The 27,796-nt window shown below is 40.4% G+C and overlaps 1 protein-coding gene across 1 annotated transcript in view; it reads left to right on the top strand.

Annotated features, from left to right (window-relative positions):
- Positions 1–26,648, top strand: part of nup153 (nucleoporin 153kDa) — a 51,726-nt gene extending 25,078 nt beyond the window's left edge. Inside the window, 12 exon segments of the mRNA NM_001278749.1 lie at positions 4,158–4,269; positions 6,865–6,957; positions 10,863–10,950; positions 11,875–11,994; positions 12,878–13,489; positions 16,756–16,932; positions 19,489–19,671; positions 19,939–20,709; positions 22,957–23,685; positions 25,315–25,578; positions 25,995–26,151; positions 26,382–26,648. Coding sequence (NP_001265678.1) covers positions 4,158–4,269; positions 6,865–6,957; positions 10,863–10,950; positions 11,875–11,994; positions 12,878–13,489; positions 16,756–16,932; positions 19,489–19,671; positions 19,939–20,709; positions 22,957–23,685; positions 25,315–25,578; positions 25,995–26,151; positions 26,382–26,454 — 3,379 coding nt within the window. The 3' untranslated portion in view covers positions 26,455–26,648.
- Positions 26,649–27,796: the final 1,148 nt, after the last annotated feature.

Genomic DNA, 27,796 nt, shown 5'->3' on the forward strand with positions numbered 1-27,796 from the left:
AGGCTGCTGAGGGGGAAAAGGAGGGGGTGATATCACTCCATCTTGCAGCTCAGCAGTAAATAGAGACTGAAGTTTATCAGAGCACAAGTCAAATGGCTGTGGGCATCTGGGAAACTATGAACATATCTAACCCCATGCCATATTTAAAAATTAAATATAAAAAAAAAGCGTTCTTAAAAAAAAAAAAAAGAATACAAGGCTGTATTCAGGACTTTAAAGAAGGTAGAATAGTGTGTAAAATATAAGTGGTTTCAGCTCATTGTTCTGTACTGCTATGTGAGAACATTTTTAGAAGGCAGCCCCCTTTTTCAAAGTAAGCACAATTTATTGTGTTGAAACAATTTAGGAAAACCGTAATCTCAGTCGTTGTGATTATTAATGGGGCATTGACGAGAATCCTGAGTTGGTGATCTTTGCTTGATCCTTGGTGATCTTGATCTTTGATTTTTGCTGCAGTGCCTAAAAGTCTTAGCTTGTTATCTGCACAAGCAGGAAAATGCCACTTTGTTGCAGGAAATTGTGTATATTGTTTGGGTGGTAATAATGGTGAACTACTAATTACACCACTCAATTTATATCAAAGAAAATTTTTCTCCTCAAGGTACATTTTTCTTCCACTTTGCATAAGCATTAGGGGTAGAAAAACAAATGTACTTGCCTCCAAGTTTTTAGCTGTATCCACTTTCAAACCCGCCTTGTATGTAGCTACCAGCTGTGAAGTAAAAAAAAAGAAATATACACGTTCTGCTTGTATCCTTTCGATTAGGCTCTGAATTTTAGTAAAACCACAAAGCTCTCACTTCTCAGCTTGATTATGGCAGCCCCTCTTTCCTCACTGCTTGCATTATCAACAGCTGTTTCACCGCAACAGCTTTCCCAGCAACAAGGCTCATTGTCTGCACAAGCCCAACTCATTTAAAGGATAAGTAGGGTTTTTTTTTATTTGGGAATTCCCTAAGATTACTTCAAACATCCCCCAGAATAATATACCTTTTACCCTGCATGCAAATTTATTTTGTTTCTCTGTTACGAGCAGGTGACCTGTATCTTTAACTGATTGACATGTCTAGAATGAAGGTCTTCCCCCTTTTGCTTTCTCTCTCTCTCTTTAAATAAAATTAATCAGACATGCGCAGTAGCACTTCTTTGAGTTCATCAGCCGGAGAGAGCGAGGGCTCAGAAATCAAAATGGGATGGGGCAACACGCTTCACAAGGAAGTTAAAGATTCTGTTCCACTGCTTGTAATACAACCCGGATTCCAAAAAAGTTGGGACACTAAACAAATTGTGAATAAAAACTGAACGCAATGATGTGGAGGTGCCAACTTCTAATATTTTATTCAGAATAGAACATAAATCACGGAACAAAAGTTTAAACTGAGAAAATATACCATTTTAAGGGAAAAATATGTTTCAGAATTTCATGGTGTCAACAAATCCCCAAAAAGTTGGGTCAAGGCCATTTTCACCACTGTGTGGCATCTCCCCTTCTTCTTACAACACTCAACAGACGTCTGGGAACCGAGGAGACCAGATTCTCAAGTTTAGGAATAGGAATGCTCTCCCATTCTTGTCTAATACAGACCTCTAACTGTTCAATCGTCTTGGGCCTTCTTTGTCGCACCTTCCTCTTTATGATGCACCAAATGTTCTCTATAGGTGAAAGATCTGGACTGCAGACTGGCCATTTCAGTGCCCGGATCCTTCTCCTACGCAGCCATGATGTGATTGTTGCAGAATGTGGTCTGGCATTATCTTGTTGAAAAAATGCAGGGTCTTCCCTGAAAGATGATGTCTGGATGGGAGCATATGTTCTAGAACCTGAATATATTTTTCTGCATTGATGCTGCCTTTCCAGACATGCAAGCTGCCCATGCCACATGCACTCATGCAACCCCATACCATCAGAGATGCAGGCTTCTGAACTGAGTGTTGATAACAACTTGGGTTGTCCTTGTCCTTTTTGGTCCGGATGACATGGCGTCCCAGATTTCCAAAAAGAACTTCGAATCGTGACTCGTCTGACCACAGAACAGTCTTCCATTTTAAATGATCCCTGGCCCAGTGAAAATGCCTGAGCTTGTGGATCTTGCTTAGAAATGGCTTCTTCTTTGCACTGTAGAGTTTCAGCTGGCAACGGCGGATGGCACGGTGGATTGTGTTCACTGACAATGGTTTCTGGAAGTATTCCTGAGCCCATTCTGTGATTTCCTTTACAGTAGCATTCCTGTTTGTGGTGCAGTGTCGTTTAAGGGCCCAGTGATCACGGGCATCCAGTATGGTTTTACGGCCTTGACCCTTACGCACAGAGATTGTTCTAGATTCTCTGAATCTTCGGATGATGTTATGCACAGTTGATGATGATAGATGCAAAATCTTTGCAATTTTTCGCTGGGTAACACCTTTCTGATATTGCTCCACTATCTTTATGCGCAACATTGTGGGAATTGGTGATCCTCTACCCAACTTGGCTTCTGAGAGACACTGCCACTCTGAGAAGCTCTTTTTATACCCAATCATGTTGCCAATTGACCTAATTAGTGTTATTTGGTCTTCCAGCTCTTCGTTATGCTCAAATTTACTTTTTCCAGCCTCTTATTGCTACTTGTCCCAACTTTTTGGGGATTTGTTGACACCATGAAATTCTGAAACATATTTTTCCCTTTAAAATGGTACATTTTCTCAGTTTAAACTTTTGTTCCGTGATTTATGTTCTATTCTGAATAAAATATTAGAAGTTGGCACCTCCACATCATTGCGTTCAGTTTTTATTCACAATTTTAGTGTCCCAACTTTTTTGGAATCCGGTTTGTAGAAAAACTAAATACATCTGGATGCAGCAGACTGTATGCTGGGTACTGTACAAAGTGATCTTAAAGATTTTTAAAAAAATTAAAATGGGTTATTCTTTAAAGAACAAGGAAAGGCAAAGTCACATGGGGGTGCCAAAATGTTAGGCACCCCCAAGTGACTTTAATTGCTTAACTTGTACCCAGGACTGGTGCCCCTGTTAGGAGAAAACAGCACCAGCCCGGGGTACCTGTAGCGAGCACTTCCTCCTTCCTATTCGCGCTGCTGCTGATTGTCTGGGACAGGCGCATGCGCAGTAGAGTGAAAAGCCGTCTTCTCTGTTAAAGTTCGGCTTTTCACTCTACTGCGCATGCGCGCAGCGACCCAGGAAGGAGGAAGCGATCGCTGCTACCCCGGGCTGGTGCTGTTCTCTGAACAGGGGCACCAGCCCGGGGTAAAAGGTAGGCTATTGAAGTCACTTGGGGGTGCCTAACATTTTGGCACCCTCAAGTGACTTTGACTTTCCTTCTCCTTTAAAGGGATATCAGAACTTGCATATATATTTGTTCAAGGCATTTGCATTGCTGCATTTATCTTTTGAAGTGCACTGGTACCACATATACTTTTCTTGTCGAGGGGGCCCAAAGTTCTGATTGCTCTGTGGGGAAAGTGCCTTTCTTTTTGTAACCTTGGTTATGAATAAAGGACAGTTTTATATATTTGTTTTTAAGGGGATGTTTAATCAGTCGGTATAGCAATATATTTAATTTACATGGTGCTTTATCATTTACATGGTATGGGAATAGACTTAGCCTACCTAGAAACTAGTTGAGAGTTCTGTCCTTTGCCTCTTTTCCTAAGGAGAGACAGATCAGAAGTGTTGAAAAACAAGGAGAGTCAAGGTAGCGCACATGCCCTATTTGTGTTGGGTAGCAATTCAGTTAATGCACAGGGAAGATACAGGTTTGAGTGCTATGAGCAGAGCAAGTAGCACCTGAAGCTTCTGCTGGATGCAAGAAGATAGTATAGCAAAACCTGATCCAGTCAGGCACTCAAGCCTCTTGGGTCAAGTACACTGTTTAGATAAAAATAACTCCATTCCAAGTTAGTTATTGTAACAGTCTTTTATCCAAAAATAATAATTTTGGCAGTAGGACTAATTAGAAAAAAATGCTCCTATTCAAGCATGGGAGCATTTTATAAAAGGTGGCAACCCAACTTTGAGTTTATTTCTTACAGGCCTGAATTAATGTTGGTGTATGTCTGCTGCACAGCAGCACCCTTTATTTTACTAAATTCCTTTATTCTCTCAATGGTATTGCTTTATTTGTTTTTTGGGCTTCTAACCTTTTTTTCTTTGCAAACAGCTTCTCTTACCCAAAGTTCAGCACTCCGACATCCAATGAATTGCTATCAAGAGGTGGTGGCAAAATGATGAGGCAGAAAGGCTCTCATTATTCAACAAAGCCAGCTGAGGAGGTAAAATAGTATAATATGTGTATGTACTTAATGGTTTGCAAAATAGCAGCAGCTCTTAAAACCACTGATATGAACTTTTACTATTAAAATGTTTCCTTTGTATTGCTTTACTTTATTCGAAAATGGTCCAAAGTTATTGACTAAATCATGGGGAAGGCTTGGGACTTTTTTTGCATTAGGTTATATGACAGGGCAGATGAACCCTTTAAGTCCCAAGTATTCTAAACATTTTTTATTATACATTATTTTAAGTATGCACAATATCTGCAGTTTTTACACTTCTAATATGAATGTATAACTTGAGTGCTCCCTGATGTTTGAGGGCTGGGTAGAACAAGCAAAGTTTTTTTTTTTTTTTTTTTTTTTTTTTTTACTGAAGCAAGAAGTGTCTTTTAATGCTTCCCTGCTCAGTGTCATAATGGGGGTTCCAGTAAAACATCTGTGATTGTAGCAGTGTAAGAACTGCTAATATCATGAGAGAGAAAAAAGTTAATTGCAAAAGTTCTCTGAAGAGTAGGTAAAGGGGTACGGTCTTGAGCTTGATGTTTTAGTGCTACAGCACAGTGTTTACCTTGCAAGTCTTTTCTGTTTAAAATTGTATTTTAAAACTATTAAGTGGTTGGGTAGCTATCTCAGTTTACTAGGCATAATTCTGTGCTTTCAAAAACTAATGCAATAGTAGAATTGGGGTGCTCCACTATCTGTTAGCATACCCATAAGGGTATCAGGTGCAAAATACTGGAAGAACCTCACCTTGCATGGGGCTCAATAACCAACAGCAAATAAATCCAGTAGCACTATGTTTTGGGCCCCCCCGGACCCTTTCTCAAGCTTGAGAAAGGATCTGGAGGGGCCCGAAACTTTGCTCTTATTTTTTTTGTATGTACTTAGGCAAGTAAAATGCTTTTTTTTTTTTTACATGGCTTGCAACTTCAGTGTGCTACTGTATATTATATAGTGTATTTTGGGATAAAGTTAGGATGTGAGGAATTGTTCTAGTTAGTCACTGTGACATTATTTACAAGTGTATGTATGGCCTTACAGGAGAGGCTGATTCAGAGTTTGAAGATAAAATATGCTGTCAAAAATTAACTGGAAGAAAAAAACCTGACACCTCCTATGCTACTTACTATTGACTTAAATTGTAATGATTTTTTAAAAAGCAAGTTATTTTCCAAAAAGCAGTGTTAGGAGGTTTTCGTAGTATATGGATATTTTTACAGCTTTATGGCCAACTGTGGACTTGAATCTAACAATATTAAACCTATTTTAATAGACATGTAAACTAATGTGCAAAAACAGCTTGCCAATCATGATTTTCAAGTTCTGTTGCAATGAAGCAGCATTTCAGATATACATTGCAGCTGTTTTCTTGTTAATCTAATGTGTGATCTGAAATAGAAAATTTACTGTAATATTAAATATCTGGTTAAAGCTTTGTTTGATGTAGCTTTAATTTTTCTATCCTCGGGAGCTGGATTTACCAGTTTTACCTGAAATCCCTTTGCCTCTTAGCACAGCAGCCCTTCCCAGCTTTAAATTTTTAAAATAAATGCACTAGGGGCATAGTTGTCCAGCTGGAATTTCTTTGCCAGATGTAGCTGACCTGTTTGCATGCTATAATTTATTGTAATCCAGCCTCCTAATGTGGTAGAGGGGATAAATGGTTATCTTCATGTATCATAAAGTTACCGTTGAATTTTTTTGTTTTCTTTTACACTTACTACACCAAAAGGAGGCTCCCAACCTATCTTAGGATATATACCAGATTAAATAGAGGGCTCGGGTGCCGATGGCCTAAGCCTTTCACTAGAAATGTTTACTCTGTTCAATTAGCCACACAGCTCAGAAAAACTTAAAAAAAAAAAACTTAAAAAAAAAAAATCTTTAAGAGTCAGTTCACTCACCGCTCTTTATCAGTGGTCCGGGTGCAATGCCCCAGACACACAGGACAGAGAGAAACACCGAATCAAAGCACCATGTTCACGCATACATATCGGTTTAGATCCGTAAATATTCCCCTTTACATCCTTTCCCTTGATTCTCCATTTAGATTCTCCCTCAGATCACATGACCAGAAATAATGCAGCTCTAACTGTAACCGAAAGAAGCGTGGAAGCAAAAGACAGAACTCTGTCTATTCATTGGCTGATGGGGCCTAGCATGTATGTGTGCCTTGGCTTGTTTGTGTGCACTGCAAATCCTATGATCCCAGGAGGCGGCTATAGTACTTAAAATGGCAGTTTTCTATTTAGCAGTACACAATAGCACATACTACTAATAGTATAGTTTTATTAAAATGGTTTATTTAGGTGAAGTGGGGTTTTACATATGAGCTTGTTTATGCAATATAGTTTTAGAGCCCTACATTGTTTGGGGGTATAGTTTTCCTTTAAGCCACTAAGCTGCATGTGCCTGCTGATTAAAATGGTTCCCAGTTCAGACAAGAAAGAAGACTGGAAACAGCGTAGGCTGGCTCCCAGAGAGAGGCTTCTAATAGTCTGTTATATTAGAATTTTTGGAAAATTAATATATTTTACCCCAATACAACTTCAACAAATACCTAACTATATATTTTGCTTTTGATTTTTACAGACAAGTGGATTAACCAGCAGCAGCCCATTGTTCACATTTTCATCCCCTATTGTGAAATCAACTGAATCAAATGCTCAGTCTCCTGGCTCATCTGTAAGTACTCTTCTTTGATTTAAACTGTGAGTTATAATATTAATTCATGGCAAGTTTGTATTTTAAATGGAGATGTCAAAGCTTATCTGCCCTTCATATGAAGATTTCATTCTGCGACATTTTCTTATTTTAATTAAAAAAAATCTTAATTTAGTATCTTTCAGTCCAGCATAAGACCCCTGGCACAGGCAAACCGCTCTGGTATGGCACTTCTCATTCACTAAAGGCCCCCATACACGGGCCAATAGAAGCTGCCGATATCTGCCCGTGTAGGGGCAGAAACGAGCGGGCTGGCCGACCGATATCTGGCCTGAAATTATTATTTTTTTTTTTTTTAACTTCAAGCTCCCCGATATCGCCCACCCGTAGGTGGGGATATCGGGGGAAGATCGCCAAGCGAGCGGATCTTACCGTGTATGGGTCCTTTAGTATTAGTAATGATGACCAATAGAGCATTTTGTCTGCTGTTTTCTGCTGGAGGGCAAGATACCTAATGTACCATTAGTCTAAAGGTGGCCATTCACGTTCAGATTTTCAACATCTAAATACGAACATTTGGATATTGGTTGTAAATTCAAATGCAACAATCTGGAACTGTAGGATAAAGCCCTTTAAAGAAAAAGGAAAGGCTAGTAAAAAGTTAATCTCAAGCTGGAGGCATACCTTCAGTTGTCTCAATCGTGCCCTTAAGTCTCCCCATATTTCACCTGTTCAGAAGATCTGAAGCCAAACAGGAAGAAAAAATGCTGAGCTGTGTAAAGAAAGTTCCCATAATGCCTCACTCCTGCACAGACATGCAGACCAAGTGAACATGCTCAGTTAGTACAACTATGAGGAAACTTCCTGCTGATTGGCTCAGATCCACATTCCTAGGGGGGGGAAGTGAGTTCTTGGCATTCTTGAGGGAGGGGGGAGCAGGAAAGAGAGAACAGAAAGCTGCCTGTCTATGGTACAGGAATTACAGATGCAACTAATCCTTTTTTTTTTTTTCAGAGAAGTCAGTGCAGTGTTTCTGTGAATGCTTATGGCTGTATTTACATAGACCTTTCTGATAAAGCTTACTTAGTTTTTACCTTTCTTTCTCCTTTAAAATACAAATCGGAGGATGTTCTGAACATGAAATAGCTGGCAGGCACCAAGTTACGAAATTGACTTCCATTGTAGGTCCCCAAGGATATTGTCAGATACACAATACGTGAACAGATTTTTTTGTTAACCAACTGAAATTTTCTAACCTGGCCATTCATCTTAACGACCAATCACCATGGTACTATGGGAGCCCACACATCGGTACATATATGGCCATCTGAAAGCTAATGGTACATGTAGCGTTTCCCTACATTGCCATGTTTCCTGTCAAAAATGAAAACTGCCTATGCACCTGTTATTAGCAGGCTAAAAAACTCCTGTCACAAGCAAGGACGCCTTGTGTAGTTATCAGGTGTTTCTCTGACTGAGAAATGCTGTGTGTACAATTATACTGAGGCCAGTGCTGTACACCAGTAAAATGTTGCTGGAATTCCAACAACTTTAACAGGGGCCTACCCTTCCTCATCTTGCCAACTCGGCAGTAGCATTTGCTGATGGTTCTAGCTAGATAGGGAACCTTTCAGTGACCTTTTTCCTCCTGTAACCTCAACATTATTGGTTAAGCTTTTCTCTATTCAAGAGATGTTTAGTTTGAATGATCACAATAATAAGTGCATGCCATTGACAGAACTATAAAATGGCATAGGATGATGGTAGAAGTTGAGATTGTAATTGGACTCTAGGCCAGGGCTGTGGAGTCAGAGTCAGAGGCAATTTTGGGTACCTGGAGTCGGCAAAAAATGAACCGACTCTGACTCCTACTAAATTTAAATGGGAAAAAAAAACCATAGACCATAGTTTAAGACTGAAGCTTTAAAACATTTGAAAAACTGCTGTAATTCAGCTGTAATGTTAGCTTAAACTTTAAACATGACTATGGGATTCTAGGGAAATCATTTAGGAGTAGAAGTATAGATAAAATTGTCTATCCGTTTATTATCAGTTCAGTCGTGTTTTAAGTGCCCCTTCCCACCTGCCCCTTCCTGGATGTATAAAATACATTAGCACAGTGCTGTCCAACTTCTGCGGTGCCGAGGGACAGAATTTCTCGCGCATACATGGTGGAGGGCCGCTAATGGAAGCCAGTTTTGACCACTCCCCCCTTTTAAACCACACCCACTTCAAACCACACCCGTTTTATCACAATGGTGGTAGTGCAGCAAAAACCCAAAGCCTTGGTCCTCACTGCAGGGATATCAACCATCATTCATATGTGAAATAATTATTTGATGTCATATTAAGACATACCCTAAAATCCATATGACTCCTCCTCCCCTGTGGATAGCACAGCAACCCCCAGCATATAATTACACACCTTAGGGACCATTTAATGGCTATTTCCAACTGCTAACAAACTCCCAGAACAAACCCCTGCCAGGTTCACCTCCCACAGGCAGCATAGGGTAGAAAGAGTATATGGCACACACAGGCAGCACTCTGCCTGTCCTATGATGCCTGTGTGTGCCATACTCTGCCCTACCCTGCCTGTGTGTGCCATACTCTCCCTGCCATATGCTGCCTGTGTGCCATACTCTGCCCTACCCTGCCTGTGTGTGCCTTTGCCATACTCTCCCTGCCATGTTCTGCCTGTGTGTGCCATACTCTCCCTGCCATATGCTGCCTGTGTGTACCATACTCTGCCCTACCCTGCCTGTGTATGCCATACTCTGCCTGCCATATGCTGCCTGTGTGTGCCATACTCTGCCCTACCCTGCCTGTGTGTGCCATACTCTGCCTGCCATATGCTGCATGTGTGTGCCATACTCTGCCTGCCCTATGCTACCTGTGTGTTCAATACCCTCCCTGTCCTATGCTGCCTGTTTGTGCCATACCCTCCCTACCCCATGCTGCCTATGTGCCATACTCTGCCTACCCTATGCTGCCTACACACAGGTCTGAGGTGTGAACAGTTGAACAATGTGGGTGATTACAGCCTGAGCAGGAGGTGTGAACAATGCAGGGGGTGAACAATGCATAGATTAAGAGGTGTGAACAGTACAGGGGATTAGATGTTTAAATAATACAGAGGGATTACAGCCTGAATCTGAGGTGAGAACCATGCAGTTAATCTCAGTACTGATACCATTTAAAGTGGGCCGCCAGTTGGACAGCACTCCATTAGCATATTAAAAACAGAGGAGTCTGAGTCGGGAGTATCAGAAACTGAGGAGTCGGAGAATTTATCTACCGACAGCAAACTGGAAAATGAGGTTCAATGTTGATAAGTGCAAAGTTATGCACTTTGGTAGAAATAATATAAACGCAAACTATCTACTGAATGGTAGTGTGTTGGGGGTTTCCTTAATGGAGAAGGATCTAGGGGTTTTTGTTGATAACAAGTTGTCTAATTCCAGGCAGTGTCATTCTGTGGCTACTAAAGCAAATAAAGTGCTGTCTTGTATAAAAAAGGGCATTGACTCAAGGGATGAGAACATAATTTTGCCCCTTTATAGGTCCCTGGTAAGGCCTCACCTTGAGTATGCGGTGCAGTTTTGGGCTCCAGTCCTTAAGAGGGATATTAATGAGCTGGAGAGAGTGCAGAGACGTGCAACTAAACTGGTACTAATATCTACAGTTAGTACTAGTGGTTGTATTTATAGTTTGGTAGGTGTGGGTTAGGTGTGCTGGGTTTACTTGGATGGGTTGAACTTGATGGACACTGGTCTTTTTTCAACCCTATGTAACTATGACTCCACAGCCCTGCTCTAGGCATAAAACACACAACGCCCCCCCCCCCCCCCCTCCTGCACTTAACAGTGTGGGTCTTTACTGAGATCTAAGTTCCACACTCAGCCAGAATTGTTTTCTTTTGGTAGGTTGATTTTACATTCAGTGTACCAACAGTCAAAGTGTCTTCTGCAACAACATCTATAGATAGCAAGGTGTCTGCTGTAAGTACCACAGGTAAGTACTACTTAATTAGCTTTGCTTTAAGCCCTTTAGGGCAATGACACACGGGGGGACTAGTTGCCGCACAACAAATCTTTGTTGTCGCGGGCAACTATTCTCCCCACAATGCCATCCCACTGGCTAGAATGTAAATCACCGGTGGGATGGCATAGGCGGTGCTGTGATTTGCCAAAGTTGCCTTACGCGGCGACTAATCTCCCCGTGTGTCACTGCCCTTATGTGTCAACATTCACTGCTAGACTAGCTTTTATGTGTGAAACATTCCTACATTGCCATACATACAAGCCGGTCCTGTATGGTGTTGACTGATAGGAATAAACCCAGGGCCTGTGTGTTTTAGGTCCAATCAGTGCCACAATGCCATATTGGGCTGTTTGTCAGTTTTTTGGCTTTCCAGGTCCATGTACCATATAGAAATTTTCTTACTGTACTGTGCATTTATATTATGTTTAGCTGGAAAAAATAGTCTTACATTTTAGCCCATTGTTAAAATTGCTATGTTCCGTATAAGCCCTATTTTCTGCATTTGTTGAACAAGGGGTTGTTTACCTTTTAATCAGGCAACTGACCTAAATTATGTGCATAGACTGTCATTTCTTCGCTCATGTTTTAACATGCTACAACAATAAAATATATCTTTGGTGTCAGCCTAGTTGCAGGGGATACTTAGTAGACACATAAAATGCTATCTAGTTGATGCACTATGTAGGGCCACAGTGCAAAAAAGTAGAAATGTAAAATAAAACAATACCAGTTGCAGATTTCCTTAGGTTATTACTATAGGCAGCATACTCAAAGATCATTACTTTTTAGGTTAAAGGCCAGAGTCACAAATGGCCTTGAGTGACATTCATGGCTTACCTTTCTGTTATTAAATATATTTTTTTAATAGTGATTCATGTGTTTGTTATTCCAAAGCTAAAACGCATATTGCTGTGAATAACAGCAGTGCAAAGGACTCTGATGAACAAGTGGGATTTTGTAAACCTGCAAAAACTTTGAAGGAAGGAAGTGTGTTAGATATCCTGAGAAGTCCAGGTGTGTATAAGTGATTCAGTAAATGATTGTACAGTCTACATCTTTAGAAATGCTTTTTGATGAGTAAAACAAAGGTGTTTTTTTTTTTTTGTTTTGTTTTTTTTAAAATATTTCAGTAGTATTAGGTATCCATAATCATTTGGTCTCTTGGAGGGAAATTCTTATAGTTTTATTTGTTTTTGTTTTCTAGTGATATTATCAACTCCTAAACATTAAGTTATATATAGAATAGCATCCCTTTATTTCTAAATTATACTGTTAGCATAGCAAATAATGTACTCTCCCATTTCATATTTTATTCTTGAACCAACAAATGTATTTTTTTAGCTGTAATAGGCGCTATCTCAGTGCATTGTGCCTGCGCTACACATTTTTAGAACTGTTTTCAGATAACCTATTGTTTCTCATACTCCCATGTAACTGGAGGAGTCCCAAACCGGACTTTGATTTCTTACTATTAAGTGCTATTCTGATATCTGCTGGGAGCTGCTATCTTGCTCCCTTCCCATTGTTCTGCTGATTGGCTGCTGGTAGGGGGGTGATATCACTCCAACTTGCAACTCAGCAGTAGAGTGTGACTAAAGTTTATTAAGTCACATGGCTGTGCCACCCTGGGTAATTAAGAATATGGCTTGCCCCATGTGAAATTTCAAAATTAAATATAAAATCTTTTTGCTTTTGAAATATGGATTTCAATGCAGGATTCTACTGGAGGAGCTCTATTAACTGATGCATTTTAACGGCTTGCCACAAAGTAGATGTGACCCTTTTGCCATTAGTTTATTTTCTTTGACTTGGAGAAAAAAAAGCTCACACAATCTGTAGGTTAACACAGGAGAATCATTAAAACAACAAACAAAATTATTTTCTTTTTATTTTGTAGGGTTTTCATCTTCACCTTCCCAACAGACTTCAGCATCCACTCCCAACAGAAGCACATCAACTTTCTCAAAGACTGTGGGAAATGCCTTCTCCCCTGTAAAGGTCACCTTAGGAGTAGGAGGCAAGCAAGCTTTGGGACTGTGGCAATGCAGTGCATGCTGTCATGAGAATATGGCATCTGACAGCAACTGTACTGCTTGCTGTGCTGCAAAACCCCAGCCTGCTGAAACCAACAAGAAACTGCCTGCTTCACCACAACATAGCAATACAAAAACCACCGTTCCCCTTTCTAGTGTACAAGGACTAGGAGACAAATTTAAACTGCCTGCAGGCACGTGGGATTGTGACACTTGTTTAGTACAGAACAAAGCAGAGGTAACAAAGTGTGTTGCTTGTGAAACCCCCAAACCTGGCACTGGCATGAAAGCTAACTTGTTGTTACCTCCTGCTACAAAGGCGCTAAATTCTGCTCCAACTCCTTCTGCTTTTGTATCTTCTTCTGGAAGCATTACAAATGAAGAAAAGCCTGAAGGATCTTGGGATTGCACAGGTTGTCGTATGCAGAATAAAACTGAGAATAATACATGTGTGGCCTGCAAAGCAGATAAGCCAGGTATGTGAAGTTAGGTAAACCTTAATTCCTGTTTTAGTTTGTTTTACTAGTTTCACACCTGAAATATTTATTGAATATGTAAAATTAACATAATTTTATTCTTTTTAAAAATATGCTTTTACTTGTAACCTTGTGATAGAAAATTGTGCATTCCAGTGCTGCCTGTCTGTGGTTTTATTTAAAGAGGACCTACCTCCCAGACCTATAAAGCTGTATAATAAGCCCTTTTGAAATTTAAACATGAAACCCAAATTCTTTATTAAAACATCTATACCTGTTATAAAGGGATTTAAAATCTCAGCTGGCGATCACATTTTCTTGGAGTTATAGGTCCCCTTTAACCCTTTCCCTGCCAACGGTGTACGTCGTTGCAGGGAAAGTCTTTATCTGCCAACGCCGTACATCTTTTTTGGCAGATAAAGATTCTCTCTGCTGAAGCGGCATGCGCCGCTTCGGCAGAGTTTTTAGAGATGACAGCCCCCTGGGCTGCCCCCCCCCCCCCCCCAAGCTGCAGACGCGATCGCATAGCGTCTGCTGCTTGCACCCGCTTCCTGTCCCCCCAAAGAGCCGCCCACTCACCGGGACTACTGCAGGAGGGCCAGCCATGCGATCCGGATCTTCTGGACAGGTAAGTGTGTTTTTATTTATTGTATTTACACACTTACACTCATTTACACACATTTATACCTACATACAGCACATAATTTTGCACTTTTTTGTTTTTTTTTTTCATTTTACACACTAATATACACTTATATCCACTCATATACACACTTACACATTGTTACACTACTTTTACATATGTACACACGTGTATACACAAACTTTTTTTGCATTTATTTATTTTTCATTTTACTGCTTGTATTTAGTTTATTTTCCTTGAGAACTGTTTATTTTGACAGCGTGACCATTGGATCAGATATTCTGACCACTAATTACGCTGTCGTGTGACTTATTTTGTTGTTTTGCTGATTTTCACAATTTTTGTGGTTTTATTGCATTTTTAGCCATGTATTAGTATTCCTGATCTGTTTAAAAATATGGTTTTCTGGGGGTCTCTGTATAGTTAGAGGGGGTTACTGCACATAATACGCTGACGGGGCTCTGTGCAAAAGCTGAGTTGGCAGGTGAGAAATCCATATGCACTATTTTCATTTTGGGGTCAGTACATACCGCAGACTTTGGTATATCTATGCCTATTGGGCATCAAACTGTTCAGTAGACCTTAGGTCTTCCTATTTGGGGTGATTTGCCATTGTACGCAAGATATTGTGTGAGATAAATGCAGCTAACTTCAACATTTTTAGGCGATTTTATGAAATGTCATAAAAACCACTAACTTTAGGAAAGCTTTGCAGATACTTTGGTGTAGAAAGGACTCTTTACCCTTGTTGGATTTGTCAGAATGTGTACTTTCCAAAAATATATGGTTTTCTGTGTTTTTCTGTATAGTTTGGGGGTGTTACTGCACATAATACGCTGTCAGGGGGCTCTGTGTGCAAAAGCTGAGTTGGCAGGCGAGAAATCCATATGCGCTATTTTCATTTTGGGGTCAGTACATACCGCAGACTTTGGTATATCTTTGCATATTGGGCATCAAACTGTTCAGTAGGCCTCTGGTGTTCCTATTTGGGGTGATTTGCCATTGTACGCAAGATATTGTGTGAGATAAATGCAGCTAACTTCAACATTTTTAGGCGATTTTCTGAAATATTGTAAAAATCGGCAAACTTAGGAAAGCTTTGCGGCTTGGTACTTTGGATTAGAAAGACATGGGTACCCATTTTAGATTCGGGTGAATGTGTACTTTCCAAAAATATATGACTTTCTAGGGTGAGTGTACTTTTTACTAGCTTTATCCCACATATAATGATGTAAATGTGTTGATTTTGCAGGAGCTGAAATGACAAATGATAGATCATATGGGGGTATGTTCACATTGGGGCCTCTACATGCCACATACTTAGGTAAACCTATACATATTGGGCATTAAACTGTTCAGTGGACCCCTGGCGTTCATATTTAGGGTGTTTTATTTGGTTACTTTATGACCTGTAGGAGATAAGATACTATAGACTGGAAGCTTTAAAGTGATTTTTTAAAAAGTCACAAATTTTGATAAACTATAATTTTAGTAAAGCATTGTGACTTGATAGTTTGGAGTAGACAGACTATTGTGCCTATTCTGGATTCCCCAGAATCTGTTCTTTCCAGAAATGTGTAATTTTCTGGGATAAACCATCTGTTAGTGGAAGTTTTGGCCTTGAAATATAAAGTATGCAGCTTTGTGAAGCAATGCTTTGGAAATTTGGTAGTGTACTGCTCGGAGTTTTTGACCTATACTAGTGAGAATTCTCTCTCTCTCTATCTATCTATCTATCTATCTATCTATCTATCTATCTATTGGCACGTCCAGGAGACAAGGGACTTTCCAAATCAGTTGTATTTTTGTGCATAAAATAATTTTTGTTTCTGGTATGTGTGTTTATATTATGAAAAATATGATTTTTTTTTAAATTTTTCAGACATTTAGAAGCCTGTATCTTGTTACAGAATTGGAATTACACCCAAATTCTACCATATTTTGAAAGCTTAGTTTGTCCTGAAAAAAACAATATATTGTCTTCCTGGGTAAACTAAAAGTCCCCCCAAAGAAAGGCCCCTAAAGTGAAACAGTGCAAAATGTTCAAAAACTGTCTGGCAGTAGAAGTTCCACTTTGGTCCAAAACAGTTGGCAGTGAAAGGGTTAAGGGATACACCATCTCCGCTCACAGCTTGTTACAGGGGAGCAGCAACATAAAGGAAAGTTTTCAACCAGGGTTCTTTTGTCCCAACATTTCATTATCACTGTACGATTTTATCACAACACACAAATTAGGGAAATGCTTACGCAATTGCTAACAGAACATTTCACGCTCAGTCTAAAGTTGGATGGTTTTAAGGGTTCAATTAAGACGAACACTTCGGATTAGGCTAATCAGTCCTGCAAAAAGTGCTGCATTTGGCTGTATCTCCAATAAGGATGAATTATATCTTAATTGGGATCAATTACAGAGAAAAATGAAATCATTTTTAAAAATTAGAATTATTTGCTTATAATGGAGTCTATGGGAGATGACCTTTCAGTGATTCGGAACTTTCTGGATAACCGGTTTCTGGATAAGGGAACCCATACCGGTAGAATACACTGGGGAAAAATTGGCCAGTGTGTTTTTTTTGTTTTTTTTGTTTTGTTACATTTTATCTCCTCTTGTCATCTTTATCAGGAGCCATCAAGAGCTTATCTACAGCTGCACCATCAGGGCTGCTGGGATTGTTAGATCACTTTAAGAAACCAGCAGGGAGCTGGGATTGTGATGTCTGCTTAATACAGAACAAACCAGAAGCCACCAAATGTGTTGCATGTGAAAGTGCCAAGCCAGGCACCAAACCAGAACTGAAAGGTAAGCTTTTAATTTTATTAACATGGTTGAGATATAAGCCACTGCATGACTGACTCCTGCCAAAAGGAAAGCAATGTTATAATGTTTTTATGATATAAGGCTACAACATTGACATGTAGTTAGGCAGGCAGTGAAGAGTGGCAAAAGATGTAAATGTAATAGCTATTGAAAGCATTATCTCCAAGTACTTTTGTTTTAATTGTAATGAATACTGGAAATCTGCTTTAAATTACATTTTCTTATGCTATTTGTTTTTTATGTTTTTTTTAAAAACAGCATGACTGACTCCTGCCAAAAGGAAAGCAATGTTAAAATGTTTATATGATGGAATGCTCCACCATTGACATGTAGTTGGGCAATCAGTGAAGAGAGTAGCAAAAGATGGAGATACTGCTTTCAATAGCGATTACTTTTGTTTTAATTGTAATGTATACTGGAAATCTGCTTTAAATTAAATTTTCTTATGCAATTTTATTTTTTTGGTGGACTTTACAAAACAGTCGAAACAGCAAAGGATCAGTGCTTCTGTCTATAGAAACCAGATGTTTTGTTCAAAGTTTTTCTAAATGTTTTTGTTTTTTTGCCAAATCTTTATTGAACAACAAGAAAAAGACCTATTTACATTGTGCATTGGTATATGTTGGGTGTTAGTACTTGTTAGTCCTGTCTAGTCCATGGACATTCCTGTTGGCGCTGGGGCCTAAGGAATTGTTAGTGGGGAGCAATTGCCACCGGTGGGGGGGGGGGGTCTCCGTGGGGTAAGGTAACTGGGGTGCCAACACGGTCCGTCCAGTGGTGCCAAATTTGCATAAAGGTAAGCATTTTTCCTCTTTTGTCCAGAATATTTTTTTTCTAAAGCAGCAGTTTCATCCATGGCCTTTTTCTGTTTTTGGGGGTGCCTGGTCTTTCCAGTGCAGCGTTAGTGTTCTCCTGGCATGAAACATAGCTTTCAGAGTAAACAGTTTTGTGTGGTTGGCCAAATTATCATTCAAGTCCTCTGCCAATAAACAATTTCTAGCGGTACCTGCACCCCAGCCTGGGATGGCAATTGTGAGCCATCTTATTATTTCTTCCCAATATTGTTTTATACTTGGGCAGCTCCATATAGTGTGCACATGTGTTGCAACCTCAGAGCCACATCTCCGGCATAAAGGTGAGTTATGTACTTTCATGGCATGCAATCTTTGTACAGTATAATAGGCTCGGTGTATTAAATACAGTCGTCGTAAGCTGTGTCTGTGTGAGAATACCAGCTTTGAGGTAGTGAGTATCCATTCCCACTGAACATCTAGGAGGGGACCCATCTTATTCTCCCAGGCCTCCCTTACTCGCGATTCAGGTTCTATATGTAGCTGTTTGTACAAGACCGAGATCTTGCCTTTGTGGGCTGGCACTGATAAAGTATTCATTATTGGAGATTTGGCAACCATAATGTTAGAGCACGCTTTGTGGTATGTGAACCACTGCATGCATGGGAGCTGTCTTTCATCACACCGTTTTTGTAGGAGTATAACTTGGTTGCCAGCCCAGACATCCCCAATCATGGTTAGATTCAGGGTGTGCCAGATTCTGGGGGGGTTGTGTGGCGCTAGCTGGGGAAAGTCTAGGTTGTGCCAAAGGGGGGGTTTGAGGTGGGTATTGCACATATTTGCCAAGCTTGTGTCCGGCTTGGATTGCTTCACTTTGTAATAGTAACAGAGGTGAGGCATTTTTTGATGGTGTTTTGGTCAGTAGCGAGGACCAGGTGGGTTACTGGTTACCTACTGCTATAGCCCACAGTTGATGCGGGGAGGGGGGGGGGGGGGATTCTGGGTGCATCATGGGGGGATGTGTGCTAGCTGAGCAGCCAGATAGTAAATATAAATGTATGGGAGCGCCATTCCCCACCCATCTCTAGGTTTCATAATGGTAGTTCAGCATAAACGTGGTCTGTAAAGCCAGGGTACTTGCATCCCCTTATCTGGGGGTGTGCCCGCACCACCTTGGCGAAAGTTTCTATAGCTATGGCAAAAAGCAAGAGGGATAGTGGGCATCCCTGTCTTGTGCCCCTGGATGGTGCAAATGCTGAGGTGGTGAGGGAGTTGCAGATACTGGCCTTGGGGTGCTTGTAGGGTGGCTGTACTATTTTTTTACCAAGCCCAAAGTGGGCAAGCACTTGCCAAAGGTAGGGCCATTCCACTGTCAAAAGCCTTTGTGATGTCGAGGGCTGCTGTGGCCCTACCCACTGAACCGCTGGTATAATCGCCTAGTGTTTAGGCCTGTGGTTTTGGTGTGGATAAATCCTATCTGGTTAGGGTGGATTATCTTGGTAATTACCCTGCTTAGGGCTCTGGCAGACGGGGCTCGTTTGTGCGCCTTGTGCTACCCCATCAGCTCTCTGGGGTAGTGGCTGCCGAGCACAGAACTCTGACTCCGTTATGAGAGGTTTGTAGCGGGTTGTTCAGGATATTTGCAGGGTACAACAGGGGAGCTCTAACAAGTGCGTGCGCTCACATCGATGGTCAGGCCACGCCCCCTTTCCTAATTTTGACTTTTTTTTTTTTTTTTTTTTTTTAGGTACTTTCGGAACAGTGCAAACTTCAGCTGCACCCGTTTCTTTAGGGCTGGGATTGCTAGATCAGTTTAAGAAGTCAGCAGGAAGCTGGGATTGTGAAGTCTGTCTGGTAGAAAACAAACCAGAAGCCAACAAATGTATTGCCTGTGAGAGTGCAAAGCCAGGCACCAAAGCAGAGTTAAAAGGTAGGCCTAAAAAGTGATACTGATGCTTATTACACTTTTTTTCTAAAAACTTTTTCTTGTGGCTCATTTCTCAAGCCACTGCAAATTTGCACCTGGGCAGTAAACCATAGCAACCATGCCAACAATGTAATTGGTTGCCTTGGATTACTGCTTAGGTTCAAACCATTTTTTATAATGATCCCCAATGTTATTTAATACAGCTTCTGTACAGTTAGGAAAGGAGGAGAGCTTCCTCAGTTAAGTTATGTGACTGTAATCTATTTACAGGTTTTGGAACATCAACCTTATCAGCTGGAACCACAGCTCCAACCTTCAAGTTTGGTGTGCAACCCTCGGATAGCACAGGGGAGTTGAAATCAGGTGCCTCTACAGACTCTACTACAAGTGGCTTTTCTTTTGCCAAACCTATAGGGGATTTTAAATTTGGTTTAGCATCTGCCTCCGCAACAACAGAAGAAACTGGCAAGAAAAGCTTTACATTTGGCACTTCTACCAGCAATCAAGCTTCAGCAGGTTTTAAGTTTGGCGTTGCCAGCTCTGCTCAGACAAACCAAGACACCAGTGGTGGTTTCACATTCGGCTCTGTATCCAGCACTGTTTCTTTTTCTCCTGCTGCAACTTATTCAGGGAGTACAGGCTTGCAGGTGCCGGCTGCAGATGACGATTCCAGCCGTGCATCAGCAGCTGGCTTAAAATCTGCAGAAGAAAAAAAGCCTGAAGCACCTGCCGTGACAGCTTTTTCTTTTGGGAAAACAGATCAAAATAAAGAGACTGTATCCACATCGTTTATCTTTGGAAAGAAAGATGAAAAGACTGACTCTGCTCCAACTGGAAACTCGTTTGGTTTTGGGTTAAAAAAGGATGGGGAGGAGCCTAAGCAGTTTCTGTTTGGAAAACCTGAGCCAACCAAAGAAGATAGTACTAGTAGTACAGCATCTGCTGGTTTTGCTTTTAGAGTGTCTAATCCCACCGAGAAAAAGGATGTTGAACAGCCTGTGAAGTCAGTTTTTGCCTTTGGGTCTCAAACTTCCACAACAGGTAACCATGAAAATATATTAAATTAGTCCAGACAAACTAGTCAGCATTTTGATATTATACTGTTGCCACTGAGAATTGGCATTCTGTCCCCACTGATTGTCCATTTATATAGCACCAGCAAGCTTTGCAGAACTTTACATTTATAACAAAAACCGGTTCGGGGCTCTAGTTAAAATCACCTTAACTCTTGTCATTACATGCAGTAATAATAAAGCTGGTTATAATAAACTGGTAATTTCTACCAGTCTGTCCCTTGCTGTCTCAAATCCTCTCCACCCCCACTGCATCATTCCCCCCCAATCCCCACTTGTAACACACCCCTTGCTGTCAGCCAGTTCATTCTCCAACAGAGCATATTCTGTTCCCCTGGATCCCAAATAGTATCCTACTGAACACCTCACCCCAGTAGTGTATTCTGTTATTTGTCTCTATCTTTTTGGACCCTTCAGACCTTTTGGCGGTCTTGTGTATCTTGTTGGTAATAGTGTATCTTATCTGCCCCATTATTACTGCACATAGTCTTACAGTAAGAACCCACTGAGCAATTCAGTCTCCCGTGATAGATCTCTGCTATCATGGGCGACTAACCACTCCGAAATGGCTTTCCACTGGCAACAATAGGCGTTGCTGGTGGAAAGCCCTTTGCATTGTTTTGGTAAGCCAGAGACGCACAAAGTTTCCTATTGCAGGCAACTGCATCACTTTGTTTTCCGAAGATTGGTTCAAAGGTCTTTCCACTTGCGACTCCTATTGTTGCCAGTTGAAAGCCATTTTGAAATGGTTTGTCGCCCATGTTAGCAGAGATCTATCCTGGACAACTGAACCGCTCTGTGGGTTCTTAACCATCAACCTTCTCACCTCCAAAATGTGCATCATTTCACCTTCTATTCCCCAGCTGTGAATCTTCAACCTTTCCTTACATTTTCTTTTTTTCTTCTAAGCTATAATAGTAACATAGTAAGTTAGGTTGAAAAAAGACGTACGTCCATCACGTTCAACCAATAATATTTATTACCTTTTAATATCTTCCTGTAGTACTTATCCCCCTTGCCCTATTGCATCCTCTTTCCCTTTTAACAAAGCAGTACACACTTTGACTTGTTTTGCTCCTTAACTTTGTTTCCCTGAAACATTGCATGCTCTATAATTCCCCTGTCCTTGTGGTTTCGCCTCTCTCCGTTCCATTGCAAGCAGTGCATTTGGTTTCACACTTGCCCTTAATTAGTGCATCATCTACACCAGTAGTTTGTGCTTTCTTGCCTCCCCTTTCCAACCCTCGACAATAGTCTCTCTCCTGCTTAACTTGCCCTTGCTTAATGAATTCACAGTCTAGAAGGCATGTGTTTTAGAGATTTAAATTTTTTTAGTGTCTTTCCCCTAGATTCCCATATTTTATATTAAAAAAAAAAGAGCTGGCCTCTTTTAATTACTAGTATGCCACATCCCACAGTCTTGTGCCAGTTATAATAGAACCCCCTGTGCAGCTTGATGTACCTCATGAGTTACATAGTTGTGACCCTCCTTTTACACTTGTATTGTGTCTTCTATAAATTTGTTTAAGTTCTGTGCAAGGCCTGTTTACCTCTTGTGTGCCTTTATGGCAGGGATCACCAACCTTTTTTTTTTTTTTTTTTTTTTTTTTTTACTTGTGAGCCACATTTCAATATAAAAAGAGTTGGTGAGCAACACAAGCATGCAAAAGGTTTATGGTGGAGCAAAATACAGGCTGTGATTGCTACTGTTAGTTCCTATGTGGCCTAATAGCCTATAGGAGACTCTGTCTGGCAGAACATATGGTTTTTATGCAACCAAAACTTGCCTCCAAGCCGGTAATTCAAAAATTACCTGCTTTGAGGGAGCTACAGCTAATGGGTTTGGGAGCAACATGTTGCTCTCGAGCTACTGGTTGGGATCACTGCCCTATGGTTTGGGCCTTTCTGTTATCCCAGCCCTTTTGATTACTTATACACAAGTGAAAAACTCTAGTTCTAGTTATTTCCTCAAATCAACAAACCCCCCACTTTTGTATTTACATTTCCCATCAGGCAAAGGCTGCCAGTGTAACTATATTTTATCTGGCCACGTGGCACACTACATATCTCCACAGTCTGCTTCATCTGTAGAGATTCTGGCCTTAGTAACTCATATTTTCTGCATTGTTTAGTAAACTGGTAATTTGTCCTTACATAATTATATTCTTGCTTGTGTGTCAATTTTATGTATTCATGTGACATCTTATGTTTGTAGATGCTGGAGCTTCCAAGCAGCCTTTCAGTTTCCTGACCGGTGTCTCCTCCACTTCAGCTTCATCAAGCGCTTCTGGTGTCTCTAGCAGTGTGTTTGGCAGTGTGGCTCAGTCCAGCACTCCTGCAAACCCTAGTAATGTGTTCGGTAGTGCTACTTCATCAAATCCTTCTGCCGTGTCTAGTGGTGTATTTGGAAACCTTAATCCATCAAATGCCCCTGCAAGTTCTAGCACTTTGTTTGGTAATGTTGCTCCTTCAAGTACTCCCTCGGGCTCCAGTAGTTTGTTTGGCACTGCTAACCCATCAAGTACTCCTGCCAGTTCCAGTAGCTTGTTTGGCACTGCAGCCAAACTGAGTGCTCCTGTGGGCTCTGGTGGGGTGTTCAACAGTGCGGCCCCTGTGCCCCCAGCATCAACTTCAAGTAGTGTGTTTGGAAGTGCGGCTCCAGCAAACACTTCTGCAAATTCTGCAAACATATTTGGAAGCGCTGGTGGAACCTCTGGTGCTCCTGGGACTTTTGTGTTTGGACAGCCAGCTAGCACTACTAGCACTGTTTTTGGGAATTCAAGTGAATCCAAGTCAACATTTGCTTTCTCTGGTCAGGAGACTAAACCAGTGACCTCTGCAATTACTTCTGCTACTCCATTTGTATTTGGAGCAGAGTCTGCCAGTACTACCCCAGCAGCTCCAGGTTTTAACTTTGGACGAACAAACACCTCAAACGTGACAGGTACAAAATGTTTTTGTGAATATCTTCTCTTTGTGTGTGTATAGATATATAGATATATATAGATATATATATAGATATTTGTGTTACTGCAACCTCTGCAGAGAATTTCTGCAAAATCTCCAGCGGAATACTAACTAGCTGTGGACCTGAACAGTGTTTTGGTTTAGAATATTTAATGTCCCATTTCGGGGTAGTTGGAAAATGCTGAACAGGAAGCAGCTGTTTAACTTGCATGTGCAGTCATAAATACTAGTCTGTTTAAAATAGTGTGGCAAGTAATACGCTTTTGTGCCAACAAATTCTCAAATTTTATTTGACTGGGGATACAAAGATTACTATTTGTCTACAACTTTGAAAAGCTGTGTATGCAGATTGGTGAGTGTAAATGAATGCAAAAGTATATGGCATGCACAGAATGTTACTTGGAAACTGTTGCATGTGATGGCCTCAGAATTAGAGGGAACATTGTAGGTGGATTAAACTGCCAGAAATCCTTGTAGTGTTAAATCCACATAAGTGTACTCGATAAACAATGATAAAAATACTAGCAATAGAGATCTATTCATACTGGTGTAGAAGTGAGGAGACTTTTGGGAGTTGTACTTTCTACATAAGTGTCCACAGTAATTAGTGCTAAATGCCCAATGAAACAATGATAGTGCCCATGTGCAGTGTTAGTCATATAATATTGAAATGAGAGATTTTAATGATTGACTTGCAAAGTGCCCACTCTAATCCATGCCTAAATGTCTGTCTGTCTGACATCTGTGCACTCTGGGGTAGGAGCCATAACAATCTAATAAAATATAGTACCCTTAAACCGTTACAGATGGTTCTGTATCATCTCTTACTTGATATCGTAGCTGACTGATTGTATACTTGGCTTTTGCAGAATGGGTCAATACGGGCAGAGGTGCATATCCCAGGGCTGCGGAGTCTGTACATAAACCCTTCAACTCTGACTTCATAGCTGTGGCATATCCACCATATAAGTTAAGCCACATGGGCATTTGGTTATGTAGCTCACTAATTATGATCTGCAGTTACAGCCTTTTGGTGTGAATGGCCTTAGGATGTGTAAAAATGAGATCCCTTTATTGCAACTGGTGCAATTAAGGCATACAAAATTGCCCATGTGAGATGTGCCTAAAACATCTGTATGGCTTTCATCCCTGAGCCTATTGCAGCTTTCACAAGCAAATCCCTAAAGATTTCATCATGTGATATTACAGAATGAAGCACCCCCCAACCCCTTGAAAAAGTATTTAAAGATGTTTGTTACATGGAATGTGAGGCTTGATAAAGGGCCGATGGTAAGCCTGCAATGTTGCCTTTCTGGCACAATAAAACAAAAAATGACACTGCTTTTCACTGCTTTGGTGTTCTGCTGCATTTTCTATACTGGGTTTCAGCGTGCGCTCAATACTGCATCCAGTGAGAAGGTTTGCTGTACAGCCCTCTGTTAAACAATGTGCATTTACATTTTTCCAACCTATTAGCTACTTAATATAGGAAATGGCAAATTGTAAGTTTTCTGCTCCAATCCTGTAAAACACAAAAATTTGTAGATAAGTTGTAGTAACTTTTTTTTTTTTTTTTTTTTTTTTTCTTTCCCTTTGTTTCCTTTAGGCACTAGTTCTTCTCCGTTTATCTTTGGTGGTGGCCCAACTGCCTCAGCTTCACCGAGCCTGACTGCTCATGCTAATCCAGTGCCGGCATTTGGGCAAAGTGCTAACTCATCTACTGCTCCGGCTTTTGGGTCTTCAACTTCAGTGTTTCCAGCTGGTAATTCTCAGCAAGTGCCAGCCTTTGGTTCTAGTACTGCACAGCCCCCTGTGTTTGGGCAGCAAGCTGCTCAGCCTTCTTTTGGATCATCTGCTGCACCCAGTGCTGGTAAGTAACAGCTTGTGAGATCAAGCAAAGGAAAAATATCTGCTATAGCTTTCTGCACACTTATTTGCTAATCTAAATTTCCCTTTGCTAATTCATATCTCCAGCTTTTGGAGTGTGTGCTGCAGGCTATTGCTTGTGTTTATCTCCTCCCCCAGGTACAGGTACTGATTCGCTGGATTAAACAATGAATGCATGCCATAGTAGAAAATATGCAAAAGTTAACTTTCTAAATGTTATTTCACTTACAAAGAATCCCCAGCTTTTTTTTTGGTCAACTTTACCCCACAAGTTCCTTCCTTTTTTTTTTTTTTTTACACCTATAGAGTTTTATAAAGTGTTATAAATATGAACTGGATATAAATAGGTGACTTGGTGGAACATTGCCCACGCATGATGTCTCCTGTGCTTTGTTTTAGGATCTGGCTTCCAGTTTGGCAACAACACAAACTTCAACTTTACCACCCCAAATTCGTCAGGTGGAGTGTTCACTTTTGGTGCAAATGCTGGATCCACCCCCCAGCCACCTGCCCCAGGCTTTATGTTTAATGCAGCTGCTTCAGGTTTTAACGTGGGGTAAGAGCGTTTTTCGTTTTTTTTTTAGTCATTTTTTTAAATGTCATGCTAAATATTTGACAGTTATAATATTAATACAGCATGATATTTCATATCTCTTTCAATTCAATAAAATGCTAACTATGAGATAAACGCTTATTCTTGTTAATTATGGGAATGGTTTCACTATCAATTACAATGAGCCAGTGTGCTGTAATTTAATGAGTTTGTTGCTACTTTTCTTTCTTCAGAACGAACGGCAGGAGTACTCCAGCATCTTCTATTTCGAATCGCAAGATAAAGACCGCCAGAAGACGAAAATAATTCTGAATGTGCTAGAAGTAATCGCTTTTTTTCAAGAAATGAATGGTGTCCTGCATTGTACAAATCCTGGAGTGTACCTCATGCTGTGTGTAGTGGAAGTCAGATTGGCTCAAGGACAAAATATATGCTGAAACTGTTGTTTTTTTCTCCCCTGTAATTAAAATATGGTGATGGGAAATTTCTTAAGCGAGAAATCTGATTCCGGCACCTCCTTTGTTACCTGACTTGGCATGATCTGGCTATACCAGTGTTTATAGCCCGCACAGCGAATGGCTTTTGTATAATACCTCTTTCATCTGCACCACTATTTTATTGATGCTTGGAAATTGTAATTGAGTGAGGGGCTGTGTATAGGTTAGAGACTGATGACTGATTTCTATGCCGCAGTTGTGCCGGTGTATGTGTGAAGCTGAGCTTAGTGTGCACCAAAACTTTTCTGGTTACGAAAGATTCATGGATGGTCCTGGCTCGGGACATGCTAGATCTGTAGTGCTCCGTTTAAAATATGCCTTTTTCTCCTCCTCCTCTTTTGCCCCTGTTCTCATTCAGCTCTTGTCATCTTTATTTTTCTCCATTATTTTATTATATTCATGTAAATACATTTGTTTCTCTGTGTACCTTTAAGCATAACCTAAATCTGTGAACTTGAAATTTTAATTTTTTTTTTTTTGTTTCGTTTTACTGCAAATCTCCTCTTTGTTTAGAAGGGTCTCAGATTTTATTATGTAAGTCTCATTATTCAAAGTTGCCTAATTCCATAAAAAGTCTTTAAAGAAAATTGGAAATTCTTTAAAGTGTTTATTGGCTTTTCTGATCCATTTTTGTTTGGACCAAAAACCAGTATTGTACAAAGTATTAAGTATATATTTTTATATTTACAGAAATGGACTGTGGTGACTTTGGATAATAAGTTTAATATTAAAGCCATGTTTATTACAGTATAATTAACATGTTAAACCACGGGATAAATGCCATCAATAAAATTATAAAATACAATTTGTTTTAACTCTACAACTGTAGCATTCATGCTCGTGCCTGGCGTTGTGCAACTCTGGGCTCTGTCAGACCTCTCACAGTGGCACGTGGATCTCCTGCTAATGCGGGATTTGCTTTAATCATCAAATCTAAGACTTTGCACCATAAAATGAAAACAGATTACAATCCTTTGTTTTGGATATTTTAATCTAACAGCTGGGCTGCACAGGTTCCATGGGCAGATACAGACAGCACGCATGACCTTACCTTTGCTGCTAAACAATTATCTATTCTCTGCAATAGTGCAAAGACCATTAAAATATGATGACTTTTGCACATATAACTCAGCATGAAGGTTGCTTAACTA

This window comes from Xenopus tropicalis, chromosome 6 (genome assembly GCF_000004195.4).
Source record: "Xenopus tropicalis strain Nigerian chromosome 6, UCB_Xtro_10.0, whole genome shotgun sequence".
Classification (NCBI taxonomy): Eukaryota; Metazoa; Chordata; class Amphibia; order Anura; family Pipidae; genus Xenopus; species Xenopus tropicalis.